We start from the raw sequence: 27,288 nt of genomic DNA, 5'->3' as shown, positions 1-27,288 counted from the left end.
CATTCTGCCAGTTGCTTAACGTGAGCGTTCGATTATCCATGGCAGGTATCATTATATCAGAGGGATGCAGAGGGATGCGCGTGCGCACCTCAATGTGTTTTCTAGGACATTAAGGACAATATTGCCAGACTGAGCAACTGAAAAAGGTTTCGTTTCTGAATACACTTCCTGTGCGCAGGAGCGATTGAGTATAGGGATTTAGAGGGATTTTTATTCTAGCGCTGGAATACCACGAAAATGACGCGAAAAAGCTTAGCGGTAATAAATAACGGGTCCTTTTGATGTAGGCTATCGCATAAAAAGTAGCTCATAGTTAAACAACTCTTGGGACAGCGCAAGGCTGCATAGGTTGCGCGAGCATCTTCAGCACCGACACCACGAACAACATCCGCCTCGACTGATGCGCTTCTAAAATCATTTCTCCCTGGTCTCCATTTTCGGCATCACATTGGCGGAGGCTGCAGAAGGCAATTGCCTGGGAGGCGATCTCCGTTTAATCCTCGAGGCTGTGATATCCCGGTAGATGCAAATTATCTCTGGGGTTTGGGAGCTGTTTCGCAGAGTAGGCCTGAAATCCTTGTTGTTTTGTTTTAAATTCATAAGACTACTATGATATAATCGCTATTGTCATTATGGGCTATTAGATTATTTTAATGGTGGCATAGGCTGTGTAACACTGCCGTCCTAAAATCAAGAGGGGAGAAGCGACTTGCAATTGTCAGAAATCAGATTGATTTGATTCTCTTATGTGGGCCATCATTAATTTGCATTTCAGTTTGATATTTCCATATGACACAAGCGTCGAGGACACGTGTCGGTAGCAATATGCCTGTCAGTCAGTTACACATTTAGACACTAGGGGTGGGAGGGGAATTCTCAGTCTTACTGTAACCTTGCACACGAAACAAGTTATCCGACTTCTGAATCAGAACTGGGTATAGGCAGCAAGCTCTGTGCTATATATGCATGCAACGTCATGATTTGAATTCGCCTGACAGATGTTAGCGTGTTCTAGTTGCATGTTCGGTTTCTGCAGCACACGCTCTTTAGATGAGACGTAATTCTTGGCTACAGTAGACCACTGAGACAACCAATGAATAGTCTTCTATCGATTGCCATTTCTACATAATAATAATAATACAGAACAGCACCGACATGATACCAGGCGGTCCTTCATCTATGCTTCCTTCATCGGAAGCTGCTAAATTATACCAGACTAATTACGTCAAGAACTCTCGTTCCATCGGACTTTTGTGGGCCATCTTCACCATTCTTTTCGCGATCATCAACGTGATCATCTTCAGCCAGCCCTACTGGATCGGGGATGGCGTGGACACGCCACAGGCCGGCTTCTTTGGCCTCTTTCACTACTGTATCGGAGAGACAATCGCCAGAGACCTAACCTGCCAAGGCACCTTCACTGAGTTCGCCGCTATCCCCTCCACCGCCTTCAAGGCCGCGTCCTTCTTCGTTGGTATGTCGATGTCGCTGGTCATCACCTGTATCGGCTGTTTCGTCCTCTTCTTTGTCCTGAGCACGTCCACCGTTTACAAGATTTGCGGCTGGATGCAAGCGTCCTCAAGTGAGTACCAGGAGCTGTTGTTAGTGGGCTTATTATTTTGTAAATTCAATGATACATTCCTTTGTGTTTAAGGCTAACTGTTCTCTCTAGCTGCATACTTTATTGAAAGGCAGTGTTTAAGTAAAAAAAAAAAAAACGGTCGTGTTTGACAGAGATCTAGCCTATAGTTTCTGCCCTCTCCTAGCCATAAGAAGCCTTTCACACTGGTATGACGACTTTACTAGTTTATTGTTACATTTAGCGAAATTGTTTTGGGCAATTTTCAATCAGGACTTGTCCATACAGTTCAGAGTTCAGCCTCAGTGACAGCAGGGGGTGCTGAAAAGGCAGAAGCTTCTGATGTCGCTGTCCATGGTAAAGTTTACGTCGGAGTGTACATGGTGCTGAAAGGACAGCAACTTTGCGCAATGCTTTTGCTTTGTGTTAATTCATTGTAGATAAGCTATTTATGTCTATAAGCTAAATATTATTTTGTACATTAACAGATGGTATACCAGGAAACCTTTCTCAAATGGTTCCTAAATTGTAACAAACAAATTCTCATAGCTCTGTGCACACAGAGAACACCATATTTCTCCACCAGCTCACTTTCTTGACGTGCTTGCCAAGCTTGTGCAATGGACGATGCTAAAACAGCTCACTGACAAGCCCATTCTGTGCTTGTACATTTACACAGTGTCTATAAAACTTGATGGGCCCAGAAACTCTCTGTTCACAGCTGCTGACAGATCAGCAGAACCTTCCGTACTGTGAACGGCATCTAAACGCCCAGACACTCAGACTCAGCTGTTTGTCCCAGCTCACCACCATGTCAACCACTGTCTTCCTCCGCTTGCTTTTGTTCCCATTACAACAAGCACAAATCAGGGGAATTATTTGGAAGCAATCCAAGCTCTCCTGGTCGTCTCAGACTGAATTAACGCAGTGAGCCACCCTAACGAGGGCACTGCTGGGCTCAATGCTCTGCAGTTAGGAGATGAAAGAGCGTAACAGGAAGCCCTGACCGCAGGAGCCCGTTAGCATTAGCGGCTAATGAGCAGAACTCACTCCACCTCACGAATGCCACTACCGTTAGCTCCAGGCTAGGTTAGGCTAACTACTCTGCTGTGCAGCTGACATGTATTTGCCCAGTGGTGGACAGGTGGCTCTCTTGCATTCAAGATGTGACTCGTAAATCTTACAATTAGGTAACACCCCTCGTCTTCCACATTGACTTTTGTTGTCGAGCTACCAGGAGATTTTGTGTGTGTTTGTGTGATCACAATGAGTTACACCTGATGGTTACACTGACCTGTCTAATATTGATCCAAGGACAGAGTAATGCTTCGCTCAGGACTCACAGCGTTACTTCCCACAGAGGATGCTAACAATCTTGCATCACTATTCCCTTTTTGTTTTCCTCTCTGCTACTTTATTTATCATCCATTCTTTGTTTACCTCCATCCTAGTCTCTTTCTTCACAGTCCCTCTCTTTTTCTCGCCTGCTCTCTCTCTTGTTCCAAAGTCTGTCATAGTCTGACAGCCCCAGATTACAATAACAGAATTTGTTTTGGCAGAGCAGACAGGTTCTTCTCTTTGCCCCAGCTGGGTTTGTGAAAAATAAAATCAAAGTCTTTGACATAACCAGACTGTCAGCCGACAGTCTTAGGTATTTGATTAGGTATCATGAGTGCATACTTGAAAACAGCTTCCAAAGTCTACATAGGCAGACTGTGACCCTCTCAGCAATGGCAGCTCAGTACCAAGGTCATGTATGTTGGCCCACTATCCATGAATTGATAGGAGCCTACTGCATGCACAAACAGTACTGTAGCTTTCACAAATCCCCAGACATGTTATCCTGCAGCAGGGTGAGGAGGTGACTCACTCAGACAACTTTGAGGAATCCTCTCACCAGCGCCTCTCTCTCTCTCTCTCTCTCTCTCTCTCTCTCTCTCTCTCTCTCTCTCTCTCTCTCTCTCTCTCTCTCTCTCTCTCTCTCTCCCTCTCTTTCTCCCCCCCCCCCCCTCTCTCCTTCTCTCTCTCCGTCCAGTCCCAATACAGATACAACCATCTCCTCTCAGTTAAACCCAAGAAAAGGGTTGAATGTTTCATGAGAGAGTGAACCACCAGGAGACGTTTGAGGAGCGTCCGCAGGGCAGCTCTCAAAATGTCTTCCTGGTGAGGCTGGTAACACGCGCAGCCAAACGAGTTTGACTGCAGAAGTGCTCAAGTACTGTAAAGCCTCTGGAACTGGGGGGTATATCAGCTCCTTATATCGAGGGCGATTACTGTGCAGGCATCTGCTCAAGTCTGACGTTCTGGATGGAGAAAAATCCAGTTTTTTGACACTGAGCTGAGCACTGTAGCCTATATATGCTATATGAAGGGATATTCCACCGTCCTTCTCCATTACCTTCATGCCATTTCTGTTCTTTCCTCTGCTCTCCAGCACTGAATTTCTGGATCATTTTAATCCAGCAATCCCAAGCCTGTCTTTCCATCCTTTTTCTCTCTCCTCCCTCCCCCTTTTTTCACAGACTTGTAAGTTGGCAAAGAACGTGCTTTCTCTCACTTATTTTTCCCTCACAATCCTTCTCTCTTCCTCCCTGTCTCTGTTCCTCTATTCCCTTCTCTCTCTCTCTCTCTCTCTCTCTCTCTCTCTCTCTCTCTCTCTCTCTCTCTCTCTCTCTCTCTCTCTCTCTCTCTCTCTCTCTCTCTCCCTCTCCCTCTCCCTCTCTCTCTCTCTCTCTCTCTCTCTCTCTCCCTCTCTCCTCGTTACAGCCGCCTCTACACCCCATGCACCAATTAACTGAGAAATGCCAAACAAAGTTGGCAGTGCCCTCAGAGGCAACCAGACCGTGAGGTCAATGATAATTACTCCACCGTTTCCTGTTCTCCCTTACAAATTCTTTGTCATGTTGTGCACATTATTCAGCCTCCGCTGTGTTTTCACGCTGTTTCCTCAGAGAGCATTCGAAGTAAGCTCGGAACAAACAAGCCGTACCATGTGACCGGGAGCACAAAGCACGTTGTTTGTGGAGTGATTCTGAGCAGCACATTGTATCAGCCAGACCCTCCCCGATGACAAAAGAGCACTCCGGCATCCACTCAGTGCATCCGTTAGCTCTGTTGCTCTAATGTTTCAGCGATCGCTTTAAAAACAGATCAATGCACACATTTTAACACTTTGCCGCTAGTTCCGTTGCTTGTTTGATAGCATCTGATAGGATAAAGCCCAGTCTGTGAATGGAACATCGGGAGGACTTCTTAGTTTCACCCATCGATTATTGATCAAACGGTCTCTGGCACTCCTTTGATTCTGCACCACATTAGATCCTGCTAATTACACACCTGCACGGATGCCTGACTCACTAACACTCACACCAACATACATACACATACATGTTTACAGCGGCTTCGAGCTTTTGTTCATATCAGCGCCTAGGAGTGCGTACAGTATGATTGTTGTTGCATAACTAAGTGGACATGTGAGCATTCAGATGTAATTCAGACGGGAAGTATTGGAGGAAACGGCTTTCATCCTGTTTTTCCAAGTAAGGCTCAGATCAACACCTTCAGGCTCGCACTAGCGATACACCTGCAGCACAGACCCCGAAACCTCCGGAAACAAACAGAATAAGCAACGAAGGTGGAGGAAGTGAGAGATAGGAACTGCAGCCACAAACAGATACCTGGAGAGGGAAGATGAAAGGTGTTATAGGGAAAGTACAGCTTCAGTTGTTGAATTGACAATGCAGCTAAGGAGAAGACCAGAGGAGACAAGCCAAAACACTTCCTGTTCTGTCAGTACTCTCTCTCTCTCGCTCTCTCTCTTTCTTTCTTTCTTCTACTGAGGCTGGGAATGAAAGCTCCATGAAAGCCCAGTTAAACTGGAAGATGGAGAACACTTTTACTGGGTTTATACATTGCAACAAGTCTACACCCGCTAAAACAGGCTCCACATCTTTGTGGAAGCTTGAATACTCTAATGGACAGCCTTGGTTAGGTTCTGGACCTTTACTCATATGCAGGGAAGCTCCCATTTCATTCATCATTATTAGTATTTTGGAGTGTGTGTGTGTGTGTGGGTGTTTGCGTGTGTGTGCGCATGTGTGGCGTTTGTGGCTCGTGTTTGACTAGGTCTGATGCAACAGATTCCTACATGAAGTCTGCCCTGTCTGAAGGACACCACAGTGCTCTAGCAAGGGGCGCCCTGACAAAGGCCAGCGAGTGGGCCGACAACACACGTGGCCCAGCAGACACACGTGGAGACACGTGTGTGTGTGTGTTTGTGTGCATCAGTTGCGATTTTAGACTATTTTTAGGGGTGCTCAAGCACACCTAAATGTTATCTCAGCACCCCTAAAAATAATAATAATATGATATAATAATATGTTTATTTATTGTTGACACATCGTTATCTTAATTGTTATCCAGTGAAATTAGTGATTTATTAGCAAGGGGGTTTAACACTTTTGTAAGGCACTGTATCCATATCACATTCTCATTGGGGACTGAGCCCCCCTAAAGGTCTGATCCTAGAATCGCCCCTGGTGTGCATATATGTCAGTGGTTTAACTGTGGGCCCTCTTGAACTCCATATGACCCTCTCCTCCTAAAGGAACATATGGCCCAGAGTGTGGTGCCTCCACTCAACGCTGCTTTAATCAGTCAGACAGGCACACAGGGCACGGTCATCATGGTCTGGACACAGATGTGTCAGTTCGTCCACACACTGTACTCAGTGCAGCGCCTAGCCCACCTGAGCTTGATTAGCATCCGTGCACCTGAGCTAACAAGGCACCTGAGATCTGAGGATCCCTACAGCTGATGTGGATGAGGTCCTGTGTCACAGATGGGGGTGGAGGGGCCTCGTCCATGCTGGGAGGGATGAGTGTCTACTGGGCCTGGGTCCAGGGAAGCGGAGGCTGGAGGCTGGAGTAGGCTGGTTGAGCTCTTCAAGGAGGAAAGGCAAGGAGTATTCGTTTTGGGATGATTGCGAAGTTCATTTGCATTCTTTCTGGGTGTTCTTTGAATGCCATGGAAACTGCTTGTGCTGACCTATGACCCCTTTTTAATCAAATGAGTCGGATGCACAACATTGCCTCCTGCTCGCTAATCTCTGCACGCTCGTCTGCTCTATCTCTCCCTCTGTCTCTCTTTCTCTCTCTCTCCCTCTCCCCCGCATCTCTCTCTCTCACTGTATCTCTCCCTCCATCGATCTCTCTCTTCCTCTACCTCTCTCTCACTGTGTTTCTCTGTCTCTCTTTCTCCCTCCGTCTCTCTTTCTCACTCTCTCCCTCTCCCCCGCATCTCTCTCTCTCACTGTGTCTCTCCCTCCATCGATCTCTCTCTTCCTTTACTTCTCTCTCGCTGTCTCTCTCCCTCGGCAATGGCAACCTCTGCAGCAAGTTACTTCGCTCACTAAGGTGAGACGAAAAATATCTCTGCAATGCCCTCGTCTTTTCTCCCCACCCTTCTACCGTGTGTCTCACTCTCTCTCTCTCTCCCTTGTGTCACACTCTCTCTCTCCCATGTGTCTCACTCTCTGTCTCTCCCATGTGTCTCACACTCTCTCTCTCCCATGTGTCTCACTCTCTCTCTCCCATGTGTCTCACTCTCTGTCTCTCCCATGTCTCTCACTCTCTCTCTCCCATGTGTCTCACCCTCTCTCTCCCATGTGTCTCACTCTCTCTCTCTCTCTCTCTCTCTCTATCTCTCTCTCTCTCTCTCCCATGTGTCTCACTCTCTCTCCCATGTGTCTCAGTCTCTCTCCCATGTGTTTCACTCTCTCTCTACCCATCCCCCCCTCCCTCCAGCTCCCCCACCACCACCACCACCACCACCACCCACCCCTTCTCGGTTTCTCTCTGCTCAGTTGATTCTTTTTTGAACCCACCCCTGTATTAATGCCTTACTTGACTTGCTTTGCTTTAATAAAGAAACACAGTCAATTGAACTCTATCTAATTAGGGCCGGGGGCACAGGTGGGCTGTCAGGCATGTAGCGTACAGCCCAGCTGAGCGAGGAAGAGGAGGAGAAATAGGAAGAGGATGAAGATACACAGACACCTGAATCTCTCTCTTCCAATTTTTTTGGGGAAAGCTTTGTCAGCTGTATGGTCACACTTTAATGTTCCAACTTCCCATCAAGCTGTGAGGATAATTCCTGTACAGATTGCATGCGGGAGATCGACTTGTCAACTGAACGCAGAAGATGACGTGGCCATTGCATGAAACGTTTCTGATCAGATTTATAGAGATTGTTAGAGAGTACATGGTTCTGGAAGTCAAACTAAATCGATGAGGATTCATTTGTGTGGTGTGTGACACGACACTCTTTGTTTCAAAGCACGACTCCAGGGCCTGCAAAGTCTCAAACAAACTAACATCCTGTGGGTAAAAAGGGCCTGTTTGGTGCAGACTACAGATTTGCCATCAGACTTAATCTCTCTGATCTGAAAGACAGCCAGGCAGCCATCTGATTTATTCCAGTGAAGAGCGAGGTGTTGAGACGACAAGGACACTGTGACCTATTAAAAACCATATCACCATATCACAGTGACGACATACTTCTCCCAATCAGAAAGAACTAGACAGAAACACTGTGAATGGGATAGAATCCTTGTGTTTGCTAACAGGAACACTGTTAAAGTAGGACACCGCTATGTGAAATACTGTGTGTCTCAGCTTGTTCAGCAGTCCTGGCATCGTGACGGCGCTGTAAACCCATCGTTAGTCAATGACCTCGTTAAACAGGAGTGGCTACCCTAGCGCCGGGTCCTGCGAGGGCTGCGATTGGCCGATGATCAGACCCTCCCTGTTTGATTGGCCGATGTTCAGACCCTCCCTGTTTGATTTCGGACCCCAAGATGTGGATCACCACACGGCCAACGTTGTTTTTCCAGATGAATCAAAGGCTTTCTTTCAGCCCCAGCCGTCACGGCTGTTCCCCCATACTACCTTCCCCCCTCCCCTCTGTTAAGGTACTGGACGTCATGTGGATGGGTTACATAAGCCCCTCAGACCTCACCCGCCCTTTGCTCGGTGTTAATGCAGCACTTCATGCCTGCACCACATCGCCCCCATCCCCCCCCATCCCCCCATCCTCCAATCCCAAGCACTGCACTGACCTGGAGCTCTGCCTCTGTCAGCATTCACAGAGGGTAGATTAAGATCAAGGTTAACCCCACGGAGGCGCAAACAGACTTTCGATATTTGCTCCTGAACAAAGGGTCCCCTGCTTCAACCCCTCCAACCCCCCCCCCCCCCACACACACACACACACAGTCACCTGTGGTCCTCCCCCCCTCCTTTCTTCTCATTCTAGAGGGGATCGATACAGGGGATAATGAGAGGCTCTCTCGGGGCACGGACTCGGTTACTCATTAGCAGTCAGAGCAAGCGACACGCTCGCCCGGAATATATTAACCGTCCGAAGGAGAACCGGCAGAGCAAAAAAACAAGGTTACAGAGGCAAAGCTAACCCATGTCGCTAGGCATCAGCTCCAGGGAGAGGAGGACTGTAGCTTGTCCACTTCGCTAGGCATCAGCTCCATTGAGAGGAGGACTGTAGCTAGCCCACATTACTAAACTGTAGCTGTTGTTGATGTTACTGGCAGTCTCCTCTGGTAAAAACAAACAAAACCAACATTCGTCTTGGATTTACAGGAGTTGCTTTTAAGTGCTGCATTGTACACTTCACAATTTGACCTTGTTCCCGGTTCTGGAGATTACAATTAAAACTGCGATGATAGATGGTTTGTGACAACACAAGTAGCTAATGACGGAGAATTCTATTTGATTTAGACGTTCCGTTTGACGTTATTGAAAGTGCGCAGGGCCACGATGGAATTCCTTCCACCGGATCCTTTTCCCTCATGTCACAATTAATCTAACTCCGAGCTGGTTTTCAACAGCCTATGGGGGTTCGCCACTACTCCGAAGACATGTTTGTAAAGATTATTTTTGCAAGATTTGCAGATTTGTGAAAAGTTTGTGTGTGCAACCACAAAAAGTGTGTCTGGGTGTTGCTGATGGAGTAAGCTGTTTCCTGCTGTATCTAATCCTTGTACTGATGTGATAGGTGCTGCTGGCATTATGTGCTTGCTGTGCAAAAAAAAGCTGATGGTGTTGACAGGGAGGGCTTCAGAAGGGGCCTCTAAGCACAGCTTTCCCCTGAAGCATTTGAAGTTTTGCCAATAACTGGGGCAGAAACAGAATTGTATTTGGGAAGTTTTCTCATGGACCCTACAGTGCGTACTGTAAAAAATAAAAAAGGGCGATGGCTGAATCGTTGTTTTTGATTCGAAGATGACAACACGTAACCTACCTTTTGGAAACTTTTTTTCCAATCAGATAGGCTACCTTACTGTCTTAACCTACAGGCTAGTTAATTTATCATTGTAACGCGATAACTGGGAAAGTTTCGAAAACATTAGTCAAGAAAATGTCACTAAAAAGAGTGAAGTACTATTTCCAACTCAGTGATAGAAAACAAATGGAAGCGTTTCCGCACTCCACTGCGTTCATCTTTTCTACTCATATTAGTCGACACGCTGCATAAAACAGGACCCCAAAAGCTACTTGGTCTTATGGAGTGACCCATTTTCACAGCACATTAACTGGCTTTACATACAGAATGCTCTATAATTGCCCCATTTATCTTGCCTCAATTAAGGCTCCATCATTGTGTAAAGCAGTCCTGCGCGCAGAGCTCATCCCAGAAGACACAGATTTATCTTCATTGTGCCGAGGACCACGTCTCCCGTGGTCGCCTCTTTCCCGCTGCTCATCGCTGGCATCGCGGACTGCGGAATTGCCGTACAGAGCAGCTGTGCCGTTATCGCCGCAGCAGGCTAAACAAACGTTCCAGCATCTACTCTCCGTACTGATAGGGAAGGCATTCGGTCTCAGTATAGCAACTAGGGGTTGGAAATGAGGTGGAAAATAGGTTTGCCATGTGAAAATAATTTGACATTTGAAGTATTTTTTGTCTTAAAATGTAGTAAGGTATCGTTGCGCCTCTTGTTTTTTAAGAGGTCTAGGCAATAGACTCAGCCTTCAAGGTTCCAGATCAATATCGTCTCTGGCCAGCCAGTGGAGAGATCATCCCCAACTTCATCTCCGTTCCCTGGGGAGATGACCTGTGCTCTGCTGGAACGGATCATAGAGAAGGAGAAAAGTGACTCAGGTCCACTGACACTGGCAGAGTACACAGGATATATGGACCTGGTTGTCTAACGAGCATTTTGTTAGACTACAACTTCCATCTCCAGCTGCTGTTGTGCCTCACAGTATGTAGAGGAAAGCAGGCCACTAGAGACAACGCCAGCTCCCCTTCAATCCACAGAGACTATCCCTCTCGCTCCCTCTCTCTCCCTCGCTCTCTCCCCTCTCTCTTCTTCGCTCCCTCCCTCTCCTCCACAGTCTGGGCAGAGTGGAGGGGGCTGAGTGTCTCTGGTTCCCTTCTCTGTCGGGACATGAAACATGGCGTCTACAGTCACCACATTGATCGTTCACTCAACCCCCGTTCACTCCAACTCCATCCCTCTCCTTTCATCCCTCCACCCTTCTCTTCCTCCACCCTTTTCTCATGGCGTCTACAGTCACCATATTGATCGTTCACTCAACCCCCGTTCACTCCAACTCCATCCCTCTCCTTTCATCCCTCCACCCTTCTCTTCCTCCACCCTTTTCTCCATCCCTCCACCCTTCTCTCCATCCCTCCATCCTTCTCTTCCTCCATTCCTTCATCCCTCTCTCCATCCCTCCACCCTTCTCTTCCTCCATCCCTCCCTCCATCCCTTCATCCCTCCCTCCCTCCCGTCAGCCTGAAGCCCTACAGCCACCAGACAGCCAGGGACACTGAGGGTCGAGTAGGAGCCTTAGGATCCACGTTCAGCGAGGAGCCGGCCATGGTCATCATCAGTGAGGTTTGACCTCATTCAGGTCACTGTTGCAGTTTGGTGAGGCCTTTGCTTTGCATTCCTGTCGGCGCTACATATTCATATGAATCCCCCAAGGACACGACATTCATCTCAGAAATTCTGCGCTCATATTACTGTATTTTCCCCCTGAGAGAGAATGTGATTTTAGAAGCCATATTGGTGTCAGCCGTGGGCCTGATAGACAAGTGAATATGCATGTTGAGAGCGCCTTCTTAGTAAACATGCTCATTTATTTATGCGACTGCGATGTGTCACCATCAGACATGCAATCGCAACGTCTACCTTTGCACAGCAGCAAGGAAGGGCAAGCTTGTGTGTGTGAGGGTGTGTGAGTGAGGGTGTGTGAGTGAGGGTGTGTGAGGGTGCGTGTGTGTGTGTGAGGGTGATCCATATGCAGTGTGGGATAGAGAAGAGGGTGACTGTGTGCAGACAGTATGTACTGTATCATCCAGTTTGTCACAGCTGTATAAACGGGGCCCTACAGAAAACGAGTGAAACAAAAGACCCCAAGCCGAAAAATGTTAATCTTGTTTCATGGCTACTGGAATGTCCTGCAGTCGTGTGAGAGATGAGGGGAGCAGAGATACTCAACGCTGCAGAGAGAGAAGCGTGAGCACACACACACACACACACGCTCTTACACACATATTTGCACACACAATTTGCACGCACACACAATTTCGCCTCCGAGACATACAACCGATGCAAAAAATATTTCCCAGACTTCCAGTGACATGTCACATGACAATGACATGCAACTCATCTTTTCTGTCATCTCTCCTGAAAGCCAGGCAGACAGCGAAGCACGGGGGTGGATTCAGCTAGCGTTTACATAGCTGCATTCAATACAACTGTAGATTCTGTCCTCTCTGGTGTACTGGCTTCAGTGTTACATGTCCTTCTTTCTCTTCTTGTGCGAAAGGCCACTGTCGTTCCACGGGGCCTAACCAGTGCTCTGCTCTCCTTGCCCCTCACCAGGTCGCCATCCAGGTATCCTAATGGACTGGGTCTCCTGTTATCACGCAAAAATGAAATGAGACCACATGCCTGCAGCTTATGATAAGAGTCTTTGTATCATGCGTCGGTCAGGCCATGTATCGCCTTGCTTTCGGACCCCCCCCCCCCCACACACACACACACACACAGCAATGTCAGTCAGTCCTTTCTCCCATCCCATAATATCCTGTTCTCCTGCCGAGTATTCCCAGTCCACCTTCCCAGTCCCAGGACCCCCATGCTTCCAGAGCGGGGCTCAGAATAGCTCTGCCCAGGGGGGGCGGCAGATGGCGCTCGCCGTTTCAGACGTGTGGGTCGTCCCGGGAACGCACTGCGGGCCGTGCAAAGGCCCAGGCACCCCACACGAGCTCTGCCTCTCTCTCTCTGTCTCTCCCTTCTCTCTCTCTCTCTCTCTCTCTCTCTCTGTCTCTCTCTCTCTCTCTCTCTCTCTCTCTCTCTCTCTCTCGTCTCATACCAACTATTTCCGTCAACAACTTTCTCCTTCCCTCTTACTCTTTCTCTTGCTCTCTATTATTGCCGCTCTCATGAGGGAGTGGGAGAGAAGGGCAGAGCTAAAAGGGGAGTAAATGCCATCAGTTAATACCACGCCAGAGCTGTGATTGACAGGTGACTTCTCTCAGGTGCTGCGGTTGAGAGTATGCCGGAGGAAATGAAGGGGCGCTTTGTTAGCAGCATCCAGACTTATTCAATCACAAATTCTCTGTTGTGTTACACACTAGACTGTAACATCAAACACTCTGTTTGCCTGTTTGTCGCAGAAGACGACTTAAGTTCCAGTCCACAAACATACTTCTGTGACTTTTTCATTCAGAATGACCTTGATGGACAGACCTGCCCTTGGCTTCGCTCGTTGCATGTTAAAATCCTACAAACGTAGGATGATATTCGTCATATTTAAGAGCCGGTTAAATTTGTTGTCCTTTCAGACTGTCTGAAATGCAGAACTGGGCCTTCTGCTACTTGGCAGGCTGTTGTGGTGAAACAGGACTGATTTCTACCTGGCAGGCTGTTGTGGTGAAACAGGACTAATTTCTACCTGGCAGGTGCTACGGTACTGTCTGTGGCCCCAGGCTTCCTGCTCGGATGTGAGAGGGACATGTGCGTCTTCTGTTGTGCCGTGTTGTCTTTGGGGGTGGAGGGGGGCTCCACATGTCGCCCTCTGGTGGTTCCAGCCGGCTCGACGGGACACGCACACCCTGTGGTACATGTCCTCATCCAACATGCAAAGTGTGTGGCCGACCGTGATGGATCCACTCCACACTTCAGTTTCTCTCGCTCTCTTTCTCTCTCCAGCGTGTTACCGCGATCCGGTGCGCTCCATTGCTTCCGCCAGCGTTTTATAACAGCATTGTCTGTGCTTTGGTTTTCTCCCCCTCTCCCCTCCTTTCTCTATCCCCTCCTCCCTCTCTCTCTCCCCTCCCCCCTCTCTCCCCATCTACACCCCCTCCCTGTCTGCCTGTCCTTCATCAGCTGTGCTAGCCGACTCTGACTTTGTGTTCCTTTCACGCTGGCTCTCCACCACAATGTTAAATTGATGTCAATGTCAAGTCAAGCAGGAACCACAAAATGGATCCCCAGAGTATCTGCAAGCTTTTCTTACCTTTACCATGAATACATGTATGAGCGAGAGGGGGGAAATAGCACCACTTGCTAGTACTCTGCCAACCCGCATTGCTTAAAACTGTATTCAAGCCATTTCTGCTGAATTTTGTGAGTCAGGCCTGAATCTGAGTCAATGCATCTACCTGGGTCCTCCTTCTCTAGTCTCTCTTTTCTGCTATTCTCTCTCCTCTCCTCCTCTCCTCTCTCTTCCTCTGTTCTTCTCTCTCCTCTCCTCCTCTCCTCTCTCTTCCTCTGTTCTTCTCTCTCCTCTCCTCCTCCCCTTCTCTGTTCTTCTCTCTCCTCTCCTCCTCTCCTCCTATCCTTCTCTGCTCTTCTCGGCCCTGCCCTGCTCTGCTCTCTGGACTGGTGTGAATGGGTTCCGACAGGCAGAACCAGAGGGGATGGGTAGGAGAGGAAGCCAAAGCGGAGGGGGGGGTTCTCTATTCTGTTAGCTATGCTACGTTTGTACGCGGCGCACTGTGGTGCTATTGTAGTACTCTCTCTCCTTCGCTCCAATCTTGTAGGAATATTAAAGACTGCAGTATTACTGTAACCGCCAGCCGCAGTGTGTGCGAGTGTGCGCTCGCGGCTTTGTGTGTGCACACATGTTTGAGTGTGCGTGTGTGTTTTCTCAGCTACCCTGCCTTAATATTCACACTTCTAAGTCTTAAGATGGCACCGCTACGGACGTCATTGATTCTAAACAGCAGCAGGAGAGAGTGAGTCGCAGTAACAGGCAGTAGAGAGAAGGGGGGGGGGGGGAGGGAAGGGAAGGGGGGAGGAACACAAGAGATGCAAACAAATGAATTCCTTTGAGCAAGGTCCTGAGAGGCCGGGAGAGTGCAAGAATAAGTCACAATTTTCACATTCACGGACAAACACCCAAACTCACTCAGTGACACAGTCCAGGGGGTGAGGGGTTGAAAGGTAAGGAAGTGTGAGCAAAGTTTGGTGATGGAGGAAGACTGGAGGAAAAGGATGGAGGGGAGGTGTGGGGAAGGGGGGGGGGGGGTGCTTGGGTGTTGGGAGGGGGGTGTAGTGCATGTTGTATTATTCATGTGCATTGCACTCTGGGTAATTGTGTAGTCAGCTCCTTTCCAAGCCCCCTGCCACAGCACCACCTCAGAGAAGAATTCCATCCAGATTGAAGATGAGGGAGAGTTGTTTTACCCCTTAGGTGGAAAGAGCGAATGAGAAGCTGCTTCTAAATATTAAAGAGGGGAGGAGGGTGTCTGTGTGTGTGTGCTTGTAGGCGTGTGTGTGTGTGTGGGGGGGGGGGTAAAGAGGTTTAAAGGCAAATTCAAAGAGGCACATCTGTGCATGGTCTCTCGTGCGACATCATGCACGGGCTTTTGAACTGTTGTTGTGAGCAAACAAACAAACAAACATCACAGCGCGGTGCGCGTGTGTCTGATTGCTCACTGAAGGATCACAGTCAGTCCCCATCCCACAGAGCATACCGAGGACTGCTGCATGGCCTGGGGAGGGGGGGGGGGGGTGGTGGTGGTGAGACTTCTCTCTCTGCAGTCTGGAGGTGTCAGCTAACTCTTAGCATTTGTAGTGTCTTTTTTTACACCACTTGTTGTTGATAGTAGTGAACGTGGTAATCTGCTGTGCTTTACTCTGCAGAGAGCAGACAGCATAGGAGGGAGAAGATAGATGAGGTCATCACCGCACAGGGGGAGGCCTGCACCAGGAGATGGATAGCAGGAGCACTTCAGCTAACTCTCCTCTCTTCCTCTCCCTCGCCCCCTCTCCCCCTCACCCCCCTCTCCATCCAAACACCTCATTACCCCGAACTTCATTACCTCATTACCTCCCATCTGTGCCGTAGGCGTGTGTCTGGTGCTGGGATGCATGATCTACCCCGACGGCTGGGACTCGGACGAGGTGCGGCGGATGTGCGGCGAGAGGACGGACAAGTACAGCCTGGGTGCGTGCTCTGTGCGCTGGGCCTACATCCTGGCCATCATGGGCATCCTGGACGCCCTCATCCTCTCTTTCCTAGCCTTCGTCCTGGGGAACAGGCAGGACGGCTTGATGTCTGAGGAGCTGCTGGCCGAGAGCAAGGGTGAGGGGCGCACACACACTGCCAGCACTGCCAGTACCCACGTGGTTTAAATTCTGTCCCCATTTCTGGTGCCTCAGGCTTAACCCACCTCAGAGATACAGCATCCTAAGTATACCACAGACCCTTTCCACCATCGTGGTGACCCCGTCCACACCAAGCCCCTCTCACGCAGTTACAGAGAATGTGCTCAGAGTGTCCACACCCTGTAGGGTTTAAAGAAACCAGACAGGCATGGATGGACATTCTCCTCTCTTCCTTTCCTCGACCAGAGTGAGAGTGTCCAGGGAGAAAGCCAGAGAGAGGAAAAATGAAATGAAAAAATTGGTGGTGGAGGTAATGATTGGAGGAAAAGATTGGAGGGCAGAGATGTGCGGAGAAGTTCTTTGTGCCCAGAGGCTTTTGGATCGAGTGATGAATTACTAATTGTAATTAACCCAAACTGCATAGTATACCTTCACACACACACACACACACACCACACATCACTGCAGTCCTTCTGTGGGTGTGTGAGTTCTTGGCTTGCTTGTGAGACACAGGCAGAGAATAGGAACCCATCATTGTTTTCACATGCTGCTGCTGCTGGTATCCAGCTGTTAAAATAGAACCAAGTGGACAAAACAATTATCAACCAGTTTAGAGACGTTATTTGAACCAACAGGCACTCATCTCTATGTCTCTGAAATGAAGTGGTTGGTTTAATTAGCCTCTGTGCCAATCTGTGGACAAAGCTTTTTAGAGGTTGAGTGTAAATGATGAATGGAGTCCATGGTCCCCTATGAGGCCATCAGCTGGCCACTATCTATATTACATGCTAAAGACAATACACTGCATGGTCAGAAACAGTAGTTTGTCTCTTTGATGTTCCCAAACGCATCCTTAAAATTGTTGGGTTTTTAACAGCAATGTTTCTCTATCTTTTCTTCCACAGAGGCAGGAAATGCGTAGAACATTCCACTGGTGAGTGATGAATAGTTATGAAAGCTATGTAATTTTTCAGGGAAGTGACAAAGCAATAAACCTTGAGAGGGAACATGGAAATAATAATCACAGATATGATGTACACATGCTGTACATGTTCCCTAACCTCTCTATCTCTGTCTGTCCTCTCTCAGCTGTGTGTGTTTCCCACTCATCACAACCAGATCCCATCATTTCCCCTGAGGAAGAAGTCTGACCATGGCTGTGTGTGAGAGGGAGAGGACCAAGAGAGACAGAGGGGGAAAAGAAGGAGAGAGAGAGAGAGAGAGAGAGAGATGCAATGGAGCCAGCCATCCAGTCAGCCAGCCAGCCCATCCCTCCAACCAGCCATTCACCAGCCGACCATCCAGCCAGCATCCCAGTGATATCTACTCCACACCAACCCTCTAGATGGACCCTGATCTTCACACAGCCCTCTGTGCTCTGTCTACGCTTGTCTCCCGGCCTTTAGACGGAGCCCACATCTCTCCACAAACCCCTTACTGATAACCCTATAAAACTTAGGAGCATAGACCAAGCCAGTACCAGAGACTTTGACTGAGTCACGATGGTCTATCTACATCATGATGAACAGGTTTGAAAACCCTGTAGACCCCCCCACCCCACCCCACCCTCCACACACACACACACACAAACTCATATGTATGCACACCAAAGTAGGTAGGCACAATCACACACATACAAAGTACACACAATATTGTCAAACACTGACCCTGTAATTATAACATACCCATTATGCTATTACGTTCAACAACAATAGCTCGATTTGTGTGCCACTGCCTGAATATGTGTTATGTTTTAGTTGTATAAAATAAGGAGTCTTCTCATTCTCATCTAATATTTAATGTAACTTTATTATATTTCATATGTGGACTACAAAGAAAATGTGTCTGGTTGTTCTCCTTTTAAGTCATGTGAAAATCCAACCCTGTAATCCATCCTAATATGATATGATTATAGATAATACCAACAACAACAAAAAATAATAGTTTTACAAAGTCGGGTCTGAAAATGTAAATATCAAATCAGAGAGATTTTTGTTTGTAATGCCATCTAAAAAGCCTGTTCTGCTTGTTTTACACAGCGCTGTCATTGAGGAGAATCTCAGTATTTTGTAGTTTATTGTCTTCTCATCACTGTGATGGGATCATATGTGTATACTGAATATGGGCATGTCTGCTCCATAACTACTAGCTGCTGTGTGTCTCAGTATTTGTGAGTGTGCGGTTTGTCTACACACCCACCTCTTCTCACAGTCAAAAGAGTTCCAGACCATAAACCCTCTCTTTTTCATTCTCTCGCTTTCTTCTCTCTTCTTTCTTTCTCCATCAACAAAGGGGCATACAGGGTATGAAAGGAGGTGATGTTATGTGCATGCGAGGTGTTACAAACCTTGGGAGAAGAAAGAGCTGATGAGTGAGAGAAGGGGAGCGAGAGAGAGAGAGAGAGAGAGAGAGAGAGAGAGAGAGAGCTTTAGTATAAGGCCTATCCCAGTCTAGAAATGTAAATTGTATGTACCAGAGTAAAATGTTATCATATAGATACCAAACATTTAGAGACTAGGGAAAGGGAGGGTAACTAACAACAATAAAGTTATTATATAAAAATGATTATAATTAATAAAGATTTTCACTGTACAACTAATTGGAGTTCACTGTTGTGTAATTTATTTGCATTTACTTTGTGGTTGCTTTTTGGATTTTTATTAGACTTGATTTGGATTTCCTGAAATTCTATTACTATTGTTCATGTTAACTGTTAATGCCTTCAATGCAGTGAAGAAAACTATATGACAACAATATTGTTTAATGCAACGGATGTGTTGAGCTATACAAGCCGGCCGCAAAGTGGAGAAGGTATGGCCGGCCTAGATATCCTCTTCTGCTGGGGAGTCTGATGATCTGCAACATTTAATAGAGTCAAGTCTAAAATATGACCCGTTAGACATGTGTCACTGAAAGCTGTAAGTGACGCAACGACGTGTGTATGTCTTTAAGAGAACCTCCATCTGCTATTTGTGAACTCAATTCAAATTCTACTTCCGCCTTCCTTTGGTTGTTATTGGGTTTCGTTTTCAGACATTTCAGTCAGCGCAAGGTTGGTGTTTATTGCAACACAACCCTACAACTATGGGAAACAATAGTAGCGGGACATTGGAGAAAACGACACACGAATCATTTTTATGCCCTTTGTGCCATAATGTCTATCGAAATCCGTTTACGTTGAAGTGCAGACATTGTTTTTGCAAGGGCTGCATTGGGGAGTTATGGAGCGATTCTGCAAACGGACCGTACTATTGTCCAGAGTGTCAAGATGAATACAGAACACTACCGTTTGAGAGAGAAACAGTGAAGCCGCTCAAACCTGTTTGGCGGAAGTATAAAGACAGCAAATCTTCAGGTAAGAACGGCGAATGTAAAGACATGTATTCCAGTTCATATTACATCTCTTGAAACTAGTGGTCGCTTATGAAGTCTAAGTTAGTTTAGCGTATTTCAACAAAGCTTTTTATTGGTTGGTTAATGTACATTTTTGATATCGAGATAACACTAACATTCTATCTTCATAACATGTCCTCACAAGGCCTTATCAACAATGAGGAAGTAATTGTCCTTGACGTAGTCAGCGGGGAACCTGTCAAGGATTCCACCCGGTCCTCCCTCTCCAAGCGTCTCCTGGGCAAGCGAGCAGCCAGTTCGCCTGCTCCAGGCCAACCCAGTGACAGCAAGAGACCGTCCATGGGCTCCCAGGGACCAGCAGGTGACGGAGAGAGACCCACCACCTCCTCCTCGGTCATTCCCAGAGGAGCACCTGGCTCTGGGCCATCTAGGCCATCCTCTGGGCTATCAGGTGGCAGTTCCTCCATGTCCACAATCTCACAAACTGTCTCCAGAACCTTGATACCAACAGAGGAGCCCCCAAAAGCTACGTCCAACCCAGCAGAGCACCTCGTACTTGATAACCCTGAAGACGCCACCGCAAACCTGAGGAAAAACATCCGTCCTGTGAAGGAATCGACCATATCTGTCTTTGAAACAAAGTCCACAGCTGCACCCCCTGTCTCAACCAGCCTCTCAGCAGGGTCGAGGGTCTCGAGATTTGTAACGGACGCCCTCAGAGAGATCAACAAAACCCCTTCACCTCCGACCGCCACCAGCTCCCCAGTCCGCCCCAGTCTGCCCTCCGGAGTGGGCTCTGTGCCTTGCTACTACTGCCCCAGTCCCAGACACCAGCAGCCTGCAGTGAAGACCTGTCTGATGTGTGGAGCCTCCATGTGTGCAGAACACCTGCGGCCCCACCTGGAGTCTCAGGTGTTCCAGAGCCACACCCTGGTGGCCCCCATAGAGGACATCTCCTCCTGGAAGTGTCCCGAGCACCAGGAAATGACCCGTATCTACTGCCAGCAATGTTCCGTGTGTGTGTGCACTGTGTGCACGGTCATCGGGGCACATCGTCAACACCCCTGCATCAGCATCAGAGAGGCTGAGACGGAGCTGAGGGTGAGAACATGGATGACGCTGTCATTTAGCAATGTCATTAACAAATATATGTATTTATTTCTTGTGCAAAGTATCAATGTTTTTTTTTTTTTTGTAGGAAAAACTGAAAGAAGAGATGGTGAAACTGCAGGTAGCAGAACAGGCTTTACAGAGCAAAGTGACTGAGCTGACTGAGAAGAAACTGTCTTTCCAGGTAAGAGCGGGGGGGGGGGGGGCACACACCATTCACACCCACAAATCAAATGTGGTGGTGCGTGTGTGTGTGTTTACATGTCTACGTGGGTATGATGTGTGTGTGTTCACATGTCTGTGTTTATGATCTCACGTCTGAGTGTGTATGGTGTGTGTGTGCTCTCACATCTACGTGCGTGCGTGTGTGTTCTCCCAGGCGGTGCTGAGGGGGGCGCGTGCCGCCTTGCAGCAGCAGTATGGCACCATGCGGGAGGCTCTGGAGCAGGAGGAACAGCAGGCACTGCTCTGCGTGTCCCAGGAGGAGAGCAGGGCTGTGGGGGGCCTGGAGGGCCAGCTGACCTTGCTCCGGGATAGCCTGACCTCCGTCCAGCGGGGGCTGCATTCCCTGGAGGGCCTGGCTGATGCTACAGGGGCGGCACGCGTGCAGGAGCAAGCCTTCATCTTGGTGAGGTCGCACTCTCTAACGTTACAGCATAATGACTGTGAGGCAGTGTGTGTGTGTGTGTGTGTGTGTGTGTGTGTGTGTGTGTGTGTGTGTGTGTGTGTGTGTGTGTGTGTGTGTGTGTGTGTGTGTGTGTGTGTGTGTAGATCAACTTACTAGGATATGGCTATGATAGGGTGTGGGTATAGCTCAGTAGTAGAGCATGTGACTGCAGTTCAAGAGGTCCCCCCTGTAGGTTGCTTTGGATAAAAATTTCTGCTAAATGAACACCTTACTATACGTGTGTCTTTTAAAGCTTGTTTGTTATTTCCAACAGGAATACAGCAAGGTAACCAAAAGGTAAGACATTTTTCTGAATATCAACTCTTTTATCACATGAAATGGGCATTAAGAATATGGGAAAAGTGTGACGCAATCAAAAGAGTAGTAAAATGAGCCTGTTAAGTCATGATAAACCTAAACCTTTGTTGCAGGATGGCGTGGACAGGAAATCTTCATTTAATCTCTTATGTAATGTCCACCAGCTTCACTCGAGAATGACTCTCTAATCTCTTCATCATTCAGATGAGACAGGGATAAACAGGCCTCACAAGCTTGTTCAACACCCAGATGCTTTACTGCGAAGATTTGTTGTGGTGTTTGGAAAGCATAGCAAAAAGTGAAATTGGCTGACTACTTGCAATACAGTGGACTGTTTAGAATACTAAAACACACACAAGAAACACATCCTAGTGTTGCAGATCCACATGCAACACAAGTTAATGTTTACCTACTTTCAATATGGACTTCAAACCCTCTCTCCTTACCATCCCCATTTTTATCTCTCCTCCTCCCCCCTCAATCCCTCACATTCTCCTCTCCTTCCTCCCGCCCTTCCACTAACTCCTCCTCTCCTCCTGCTCTCCCAGCATGGATGAGGGCCAGGTGAGTGCGGATGAGTTCCAGCCTCCAGAGGAGGTGAACAGAGCCCGTCTGGCCAGCCTCCAGCAGTGGACCGAAAGGAGGCTGGACTCTGTGGTCATCTCCTTACCAGACCGAGAGCCCTTAAGACTCCTCTGTAAGTAGGCCAGAGACTCCCCCTTATAGTCACTCGCTCACTCACACCCCCCCATTCACATCAATGGAGCTGAAGAGGAGTCTCCTGTGTTGAGTTCCTCAGTGTGGATGGTGTGGTTGTGCATGATAATGAATCTGCGGTTGAATCACGTACTCACTCTCAGCAGCTCCGGGTTTTTACTAGTTAATTTTTCTGTGTGTGAATGCGTGCAGATGGAATCAGTCCTTCTCTGGACCCTGACACAGCCCACCCTAAGCTGCTGTTGTCTGAGGAGAACAGAAAGGTGGTCTACACAGAGGCTCCGCAGGCCTGCCCGGAGCAGGAGGCTCGATTTAGCACGTTCCCCCAGGTTCTGGCCTCCCGGGCCCTGAAAGAGGGCCGCTGGTACTGGGAGGTGGATGTGCCAGGGCAGCTGGGCCGGTGGAAGGTAGGAGTCAGCGAGGGGCGTATCGAGCGAAAGGGCCAGAAGGACAGCTGCCGCATGGGCTTCAACCCCTACTCCTGGTGCCTGGTGAGCGAGAAGGGGAAGATCGAGGCCCTGCACGACAAGGTGAACGTTTCTGTCGACGCAGGGGAACTCAAGACACTGGGAGTCTTCCTGGACTATGAGGACGGAAGCCTGTCGTTTTACGGAGTGCCAGAAGGGGGCGCAATGACCCTACTGCATCGATTCCAGCAGAGGTTCACTGAACCACTTTACCCTGCCTTGGCAGTGTCCAAGACCCGCTTAACCATCTCTGATCTGTTCCATACACCTCCATCTCGTTAGCGGTTGGAATTAGCGCTAGACGACAACATTTAAGTATTTGGTGCGACTTTTTAAACAATTTTATAATCCATTTAATAATTTTAAACTGTTCTATTTGATAATGACTGTGCTTTGCCAACATACATACAAAATTGTTTCTAAAGCTTTTTTTAAGATCAGAATTTTAAGTGACCCGACTTTATATTTTTAAGACAACAATTCTGTATTTTTGTCTCATCCGAATAGAGAGGATGCCATAGAACTGTACCCACACGTAATAGGGGGCAGTGTTAGGAAAATATGTAATTTCCCTTGTAGTCATCACTTACACTCTCTGTCTAAGAGTGTCACGTTGAACGTGAATCTCAACGCAATGTGAAATAAACCAGTTTTTTTACCTTTTGCATCCAAGACAATAAAGAAGTGTAAAATGTGCGTTTGGCCCAACACTTATTTTTGGAAGCTTACCTTGCACTTCATTAGAAACAGGTGTTTGTGTGTGTGTGTGTGGGGGGGGGGGGGGGGGGGGGGGAGGGGGGGGGACGATGAGGACACCAGTTCCTTTCAACAGGTGGTGTGTCTGCCTGCTCCGATTCAATCACCAAAAACCTTATCAACCAGGGGACTCACTCTGGGGTTGGGTCTCATATACCGTTAGTGTTGCCAAGTCACCTTGCACCCGAGAAGAGGTAAGACTCCTCACTTGACACCTGTTTATAGTGGCTGGGGCTGGACAGAGGGTGGGGCTGGACAGAGGGTGGATCTGGGGCTGGACAGAGGGTGGGGCTGGGGCTGGACAGAGGATGGGGCTGGACAGAGGGTGGATCTGGGGCTGGACAGAGGGTGGGGCTGGGGCTGGACAGAGGATGGGGTGGATCTGGGGCCGGACAGAGGGTGGGGCTGGACAGAGGGTGGGGTTGGACAGAGGTTGGGGTTGGACAGAGGTTGGGGTTGGACAGAGGCTGGGGTGGGGCTGGGGCTGGATAGAGGCTGGGGCTGGACAGGGTGGGGCTGGGGCTGGACAGGGTGGGGCTGGGGCTGGACAGGGGGTGGGGTGGGGCTGGACAGGGGGTGGGGTGGGGCTGGGGCTGGATAGAGAGTGGGGCTGGACAGAGGTTGGGGCTGGACAGAGGGTGGGGGTCATAGCAGCTGCTGGAGCAGCAACTTGGAACCAGAGCTGTATCCCAACTGGGTTAATTACCTCTGTGAAGGCTGCTGTCTTTTTCTGTTACCAAGGGATCAGGCAACAGGTGCCAACTTTGCACTTGTCTTTGTAAGATCTTGGGGGTTGGTGAACACACACTAAGAGCTTGTCCCTTGGCTCTACAACACTTGCCCTTGCAAGTGCATTTCCTCTGCCAAGATTTCAAGTGGACATGTTTTCAAAGTTTAAAAATCTAATTAAACTTAATGTAATTCCTAGCAGGTGCGCCGGGCTGCCATGACAACAATTTCACGGCCACAGTTAAGCATTTGAGTCTCCGTCCAAATGTAGTGGAAGTCTTTCCCTCTCCCACTTTCTCATGTTTCTCTCTCTCTGTCTCTCTCTCTCTCTCTCTCTCTCTCTCTCTCTCTGTCTCTCTCTGTCTCTCTGTCTCTCTCTCTCTTGATCTCTCTCTCTTGATCTCTCTCTGCCTCCCTCTCTCCTCTCACTTTCTCCCTCTCGCTGTCCTCTCTCTCTCTCTTCACCCTCCAGCCGCTCAGAGTCAGCCATACGAGGCCGAGATGCCAGAAATGTCTCACAGGGAGAGCTTTAAGTGAGAGGATAATTAAATCCCACTCTCTCTGTCAGTGTCCTGGTCAGTGTGACTGGTGAGCCTCAGCTCTGACTGCTCCCCTGTCCTCTCCCAGCTCCTTGGGGTTGGGGAAGCTCGCTGGGATCTGTCAAACAGCACGGCCATCATTACTGTCAGCCTGTCAGCCTTGTAAGATGGCAGATGTTAGAAGGAACCGTTTGAGGGGAAGGGGAAATCAACAAGTATGTCAGTAAGGTAGTCTAACCTAGTGACTGTAAGCCAGGGACAAGCGTTGGATCTGAAATGTGAATTATTTCCACAAAAATGTAATTACTTTTCAATTTACCACTTCAAGAGCCTGCTCGGTGTGCATGCATCCTGTTGTGCCAAAAAGAACATCTGCTCTTTTTTCATTTTATCTTCTTTTTGAAGAACAGGAACCACTGAGAAAGAACTAATTTGTCTGTGTTGCCTACAAGACAAACAGGTTATTTGCTACTCTTGTTAATCTCGTTGTGGCGCAATGCCATCAGCAAATCCGTGAAACTGTTACTTTTTATACGGATTGTTCACTTCCTGTGTCCTCACTCCAAAGCCAGCACGTCAAAAGGACACCATTCAGTTCCTACACTTCCCCTGCAGCGAGCTGGGAGATGACGTTCAACCCAAAGGTTGAGCCAGGTGTTAATGAGCTTTGTGGTGATTTGATGTGTTGCTCATTAAAGGGAATGTGGCTGTTAGACTGAGGGCAGGACCTCATTCACTCCGCATTGTGTCACGCTGCCAGGGAAACTGAATAAGCACATATTCTAAGATGTCGTATCCAGGGCTTTGCCTATACACTGTCGTTCCCTAGTTCCTTCGGTGTAACTATATTTAGAGAACCTTTCCAGATGTTCTGTCAGTTCTTCTGACACTGACAAATATACGTTCCAGTCCAGAAGAATGCTACTGGTCTGGTCACCACACTACACTAGTGGGATCAGGGTTTGTTCATTCCATTCTTGTCTTGCTGTCCGTCTATTTGAAGGCTTAAATGTTCTGGGAGGCGTGTGTTACACACAAAGAGGGCTCTCTCTCTCTCCCAGAACGACGATGTAGCCGATCGCTCCCAGGGACCCAGCGACTGCTGATAGGGACATTGTCTAGCCGTCAGTCTGTGACCCTGGACTGACCCTGAACGGTGCCTGTCCGAGCTGTACGTGGGCCTCTTCTAGCTGCTGTCATGGCAACATGACAGCGGGATCAGGTGAGCATCTGGAGCATCACATGATCCTCAGTCTCTTCTCACCCGCCCCGCTTTTTACGTAAGGGAATGAATTTGCAGTGTGGCTTCCCCCCAGAGACGGCCCTTTTGAATTTCATGAGCTTATTTACCATAGGTTCTGTTGAGTGTTTGAAGTGAGTGTGGTGGAAAGTTGAGTAAATTCAGTCAAATGAAAACTCTGGAATGCTTGGTCACTGCATCCTCTGTTTTCATGGATCTGACCTTTCCCAGCAGTTTTATCAGTCAAGTCAACCATTAATACATCAGCTCATTGAGATAAGGAAGAAGCAGTGGAGAGGCAGGGCATCCATTTCCAACTGTCTCCCTCCGTTCTAACTCACTCTCACTTAATCCTTCCCTAACTCCTTCACTCTCTCATCCTATCCCTTCCTAACTCCTTCACTCTCTCACCGCTATCCTTCCCTAACTCCTTCACTCTCTCATCCTATCCCTTCCTAACTCCTTCACTCTCTCACCGCTATCCTTCCATAACTCCTTCACTCCCTCACTCTATCCCTCTATAACTCTTTCACTCTTAGAATGACAGCAGCTCTGTGTAGGCTGGTCTCCCTCTAATGTGGGTGTCTGTTCTCCCAGTTGACCTGTTCTTCCTTTTCTATTGCGGCAGACATCAAGTATCGCTCTGACGTCTAAAATAGTTGCTGATAAAGTCCTTCGAGCTTTAATCCCGTTGCTGGCTGGTCTGAGTGTTGATTGGAAGGGAAAATCAGGGTTCAATGTTCTTGGGACTGTCTGTGATGAAGCTGCAATCTGTATGGTATTCTGTTCATCAACATTTTGGATCACCATGTTGGTTTAATGGTGCATGCAAGTAGAGATTTAAGTCCTTGTTCAATAAACCTCTGTCAGTCATCTGATCTGCTCCACAGACAGCTACCCAGCACAGATTTTCATCCTCATGTCTTGGATTTAAGGGTGACACCGCCAGCAGATTAAATCTCCAAAGAAACACACACTTGCAGCAGTCGTTTAATGGATCTGTGAGAGATGGGTCATGTCCTTCATCCTTTTCTGTCTGCGTTTCATGTCTAGTCATTGAAAAGTTCCAGATTGAATTGAAGTGTGCTTGTGTCGTTCCAAAGTGAATATTTGCCCATGGTGTGACTGAATGGACTTTAATTTGCTGATGCTGATGTGTGTTCTG

General features: G+C 48.2%; 2 protein-coding genes across 3 annotated transcripts; both read left to right on the top strand.

Annotated features, from left to right (window-relative positions):
• The first annotated feature begins 478 nt into the window (after positions 1 to 478).
• On the top strand, positions 479 to 17,786 carry LOC124476898 (LHFPL tetraspan subfamily member 3 protein-like). 2 transcript variants are annotated; one of them, XM_047034341.1, is made up of 4 exons: positions 479 to 1,582; positions 15,967 to 16,203; positions 17,132 to 17,143; positions 17,566 to 17,786. In XM_047034341.1, the coding sequence occupies exons 1-4, from the start codon at positions 1,156 to 1,158 to the stop codon at positions 17,580 to 17,582; spliced, it is 693 nt and encodes a 230-aa protein (XP_046890297.1). In that variant the 5' UTR covers positions 479 to 1,155; the 3' UTR covers positions 17,583 to 17,786. The 2 variants fall into 2 exon arrangements, with proteins under 2 accessions (XP_046890297.1, XP_046890298.1); XM_047034342.1 differs by lacking the exon at positions 17,566 to 17,786 and adding an exon at positions 17,316 to 17,463 and having other exon boundaries at positions 482 to 1,582; positions 17,132 to 17,160.
• A 1,444-nt stretch (positions 17,787 to 19,230) lies between these two features.
• si:dkey-29p10.4 (tripartite motif-containing protein 14) lies at positions 19,231 to 23,549 on the top strand. The gene is made up of 7 exons (XM_047033621.1): positions 19,231 to 19,581; positions 19,765 to 20,681; positions 20,779 to 20,874; positions 21,070 to 21,318; positions 21,632 to 21,654; positions 22,224 to 22,372; positions 22,585 to 23,549. Exons 1-7 carry the CDS (start codon positions 19,311 to 19,313, stop codon positions 23,139 to 23,141), a joined length of 2,262 nt encoding a protein of 753 aa, XP_046889577.1. The 5' UTR covers positions 19,231 to 19,310; the 3' UTR covers positions 23,142 to 23,549.
• Positions 23,550 to 27,288: the final 3,739 nt, after the last annotated feature.

Source organism: Hypomesus transpacificus, chromosome 14 (genome assembly GCF_021917145.1).
Source record: "Hypomesus transpacificus isolate Combined female chromosome 14, fHypTra1, whole genome shotgun sequence".
Classification (NCBI taxonomy): Eukaryota; Metazoa; Chordata; class Actinopteri; order Osmeriformes; family Osmeridae; genus Hypomesus; species Hypomesus transpacificus.
The sequence above is the reverse complement of the archived record's forward strand: the minus strand, read 5'-3'. Positions and strand labels throughout refer to the sequence as shown.

Coding starts and splice junctions, on each gene's coding strand:
- LOC124476898 (XM_047034341.1), top strand. CDS start 1,156: ATGATACCAGGCGGTCCTTCATCTATGCTTCCTTCATCGGAAGCTGCT. Junction 1,583..15,966: donor CTGGATGCAAGCGTCCTCAA/GTGAGTACCAGG, acceptor TCTGTGCCGTAG/GCGTGTGTCTGGTGCTGGGA.
- si:dkey-29p10.4 (XM_047033621.1), top strand. CDS start 19,311: ATGGGAAACAATAGTAGCGGGACATTGGAGAAAACGACACACGAATCA. Junction 20,682..20,778: donor AGGCTGAGACGGAGCTGAGG/GTGAGAACATGG, acceptor TTTTTTTTGTAG/GAAAAACTGAAAGAAGAGAT. Junction 20,875..21,069: donor AGAAGAAACTGTCTTTCCAG/GTAAGAGCGGGG, acceptor GTGTTCTCCCAG/GCGGTGCTGAGGGGGGCGCG.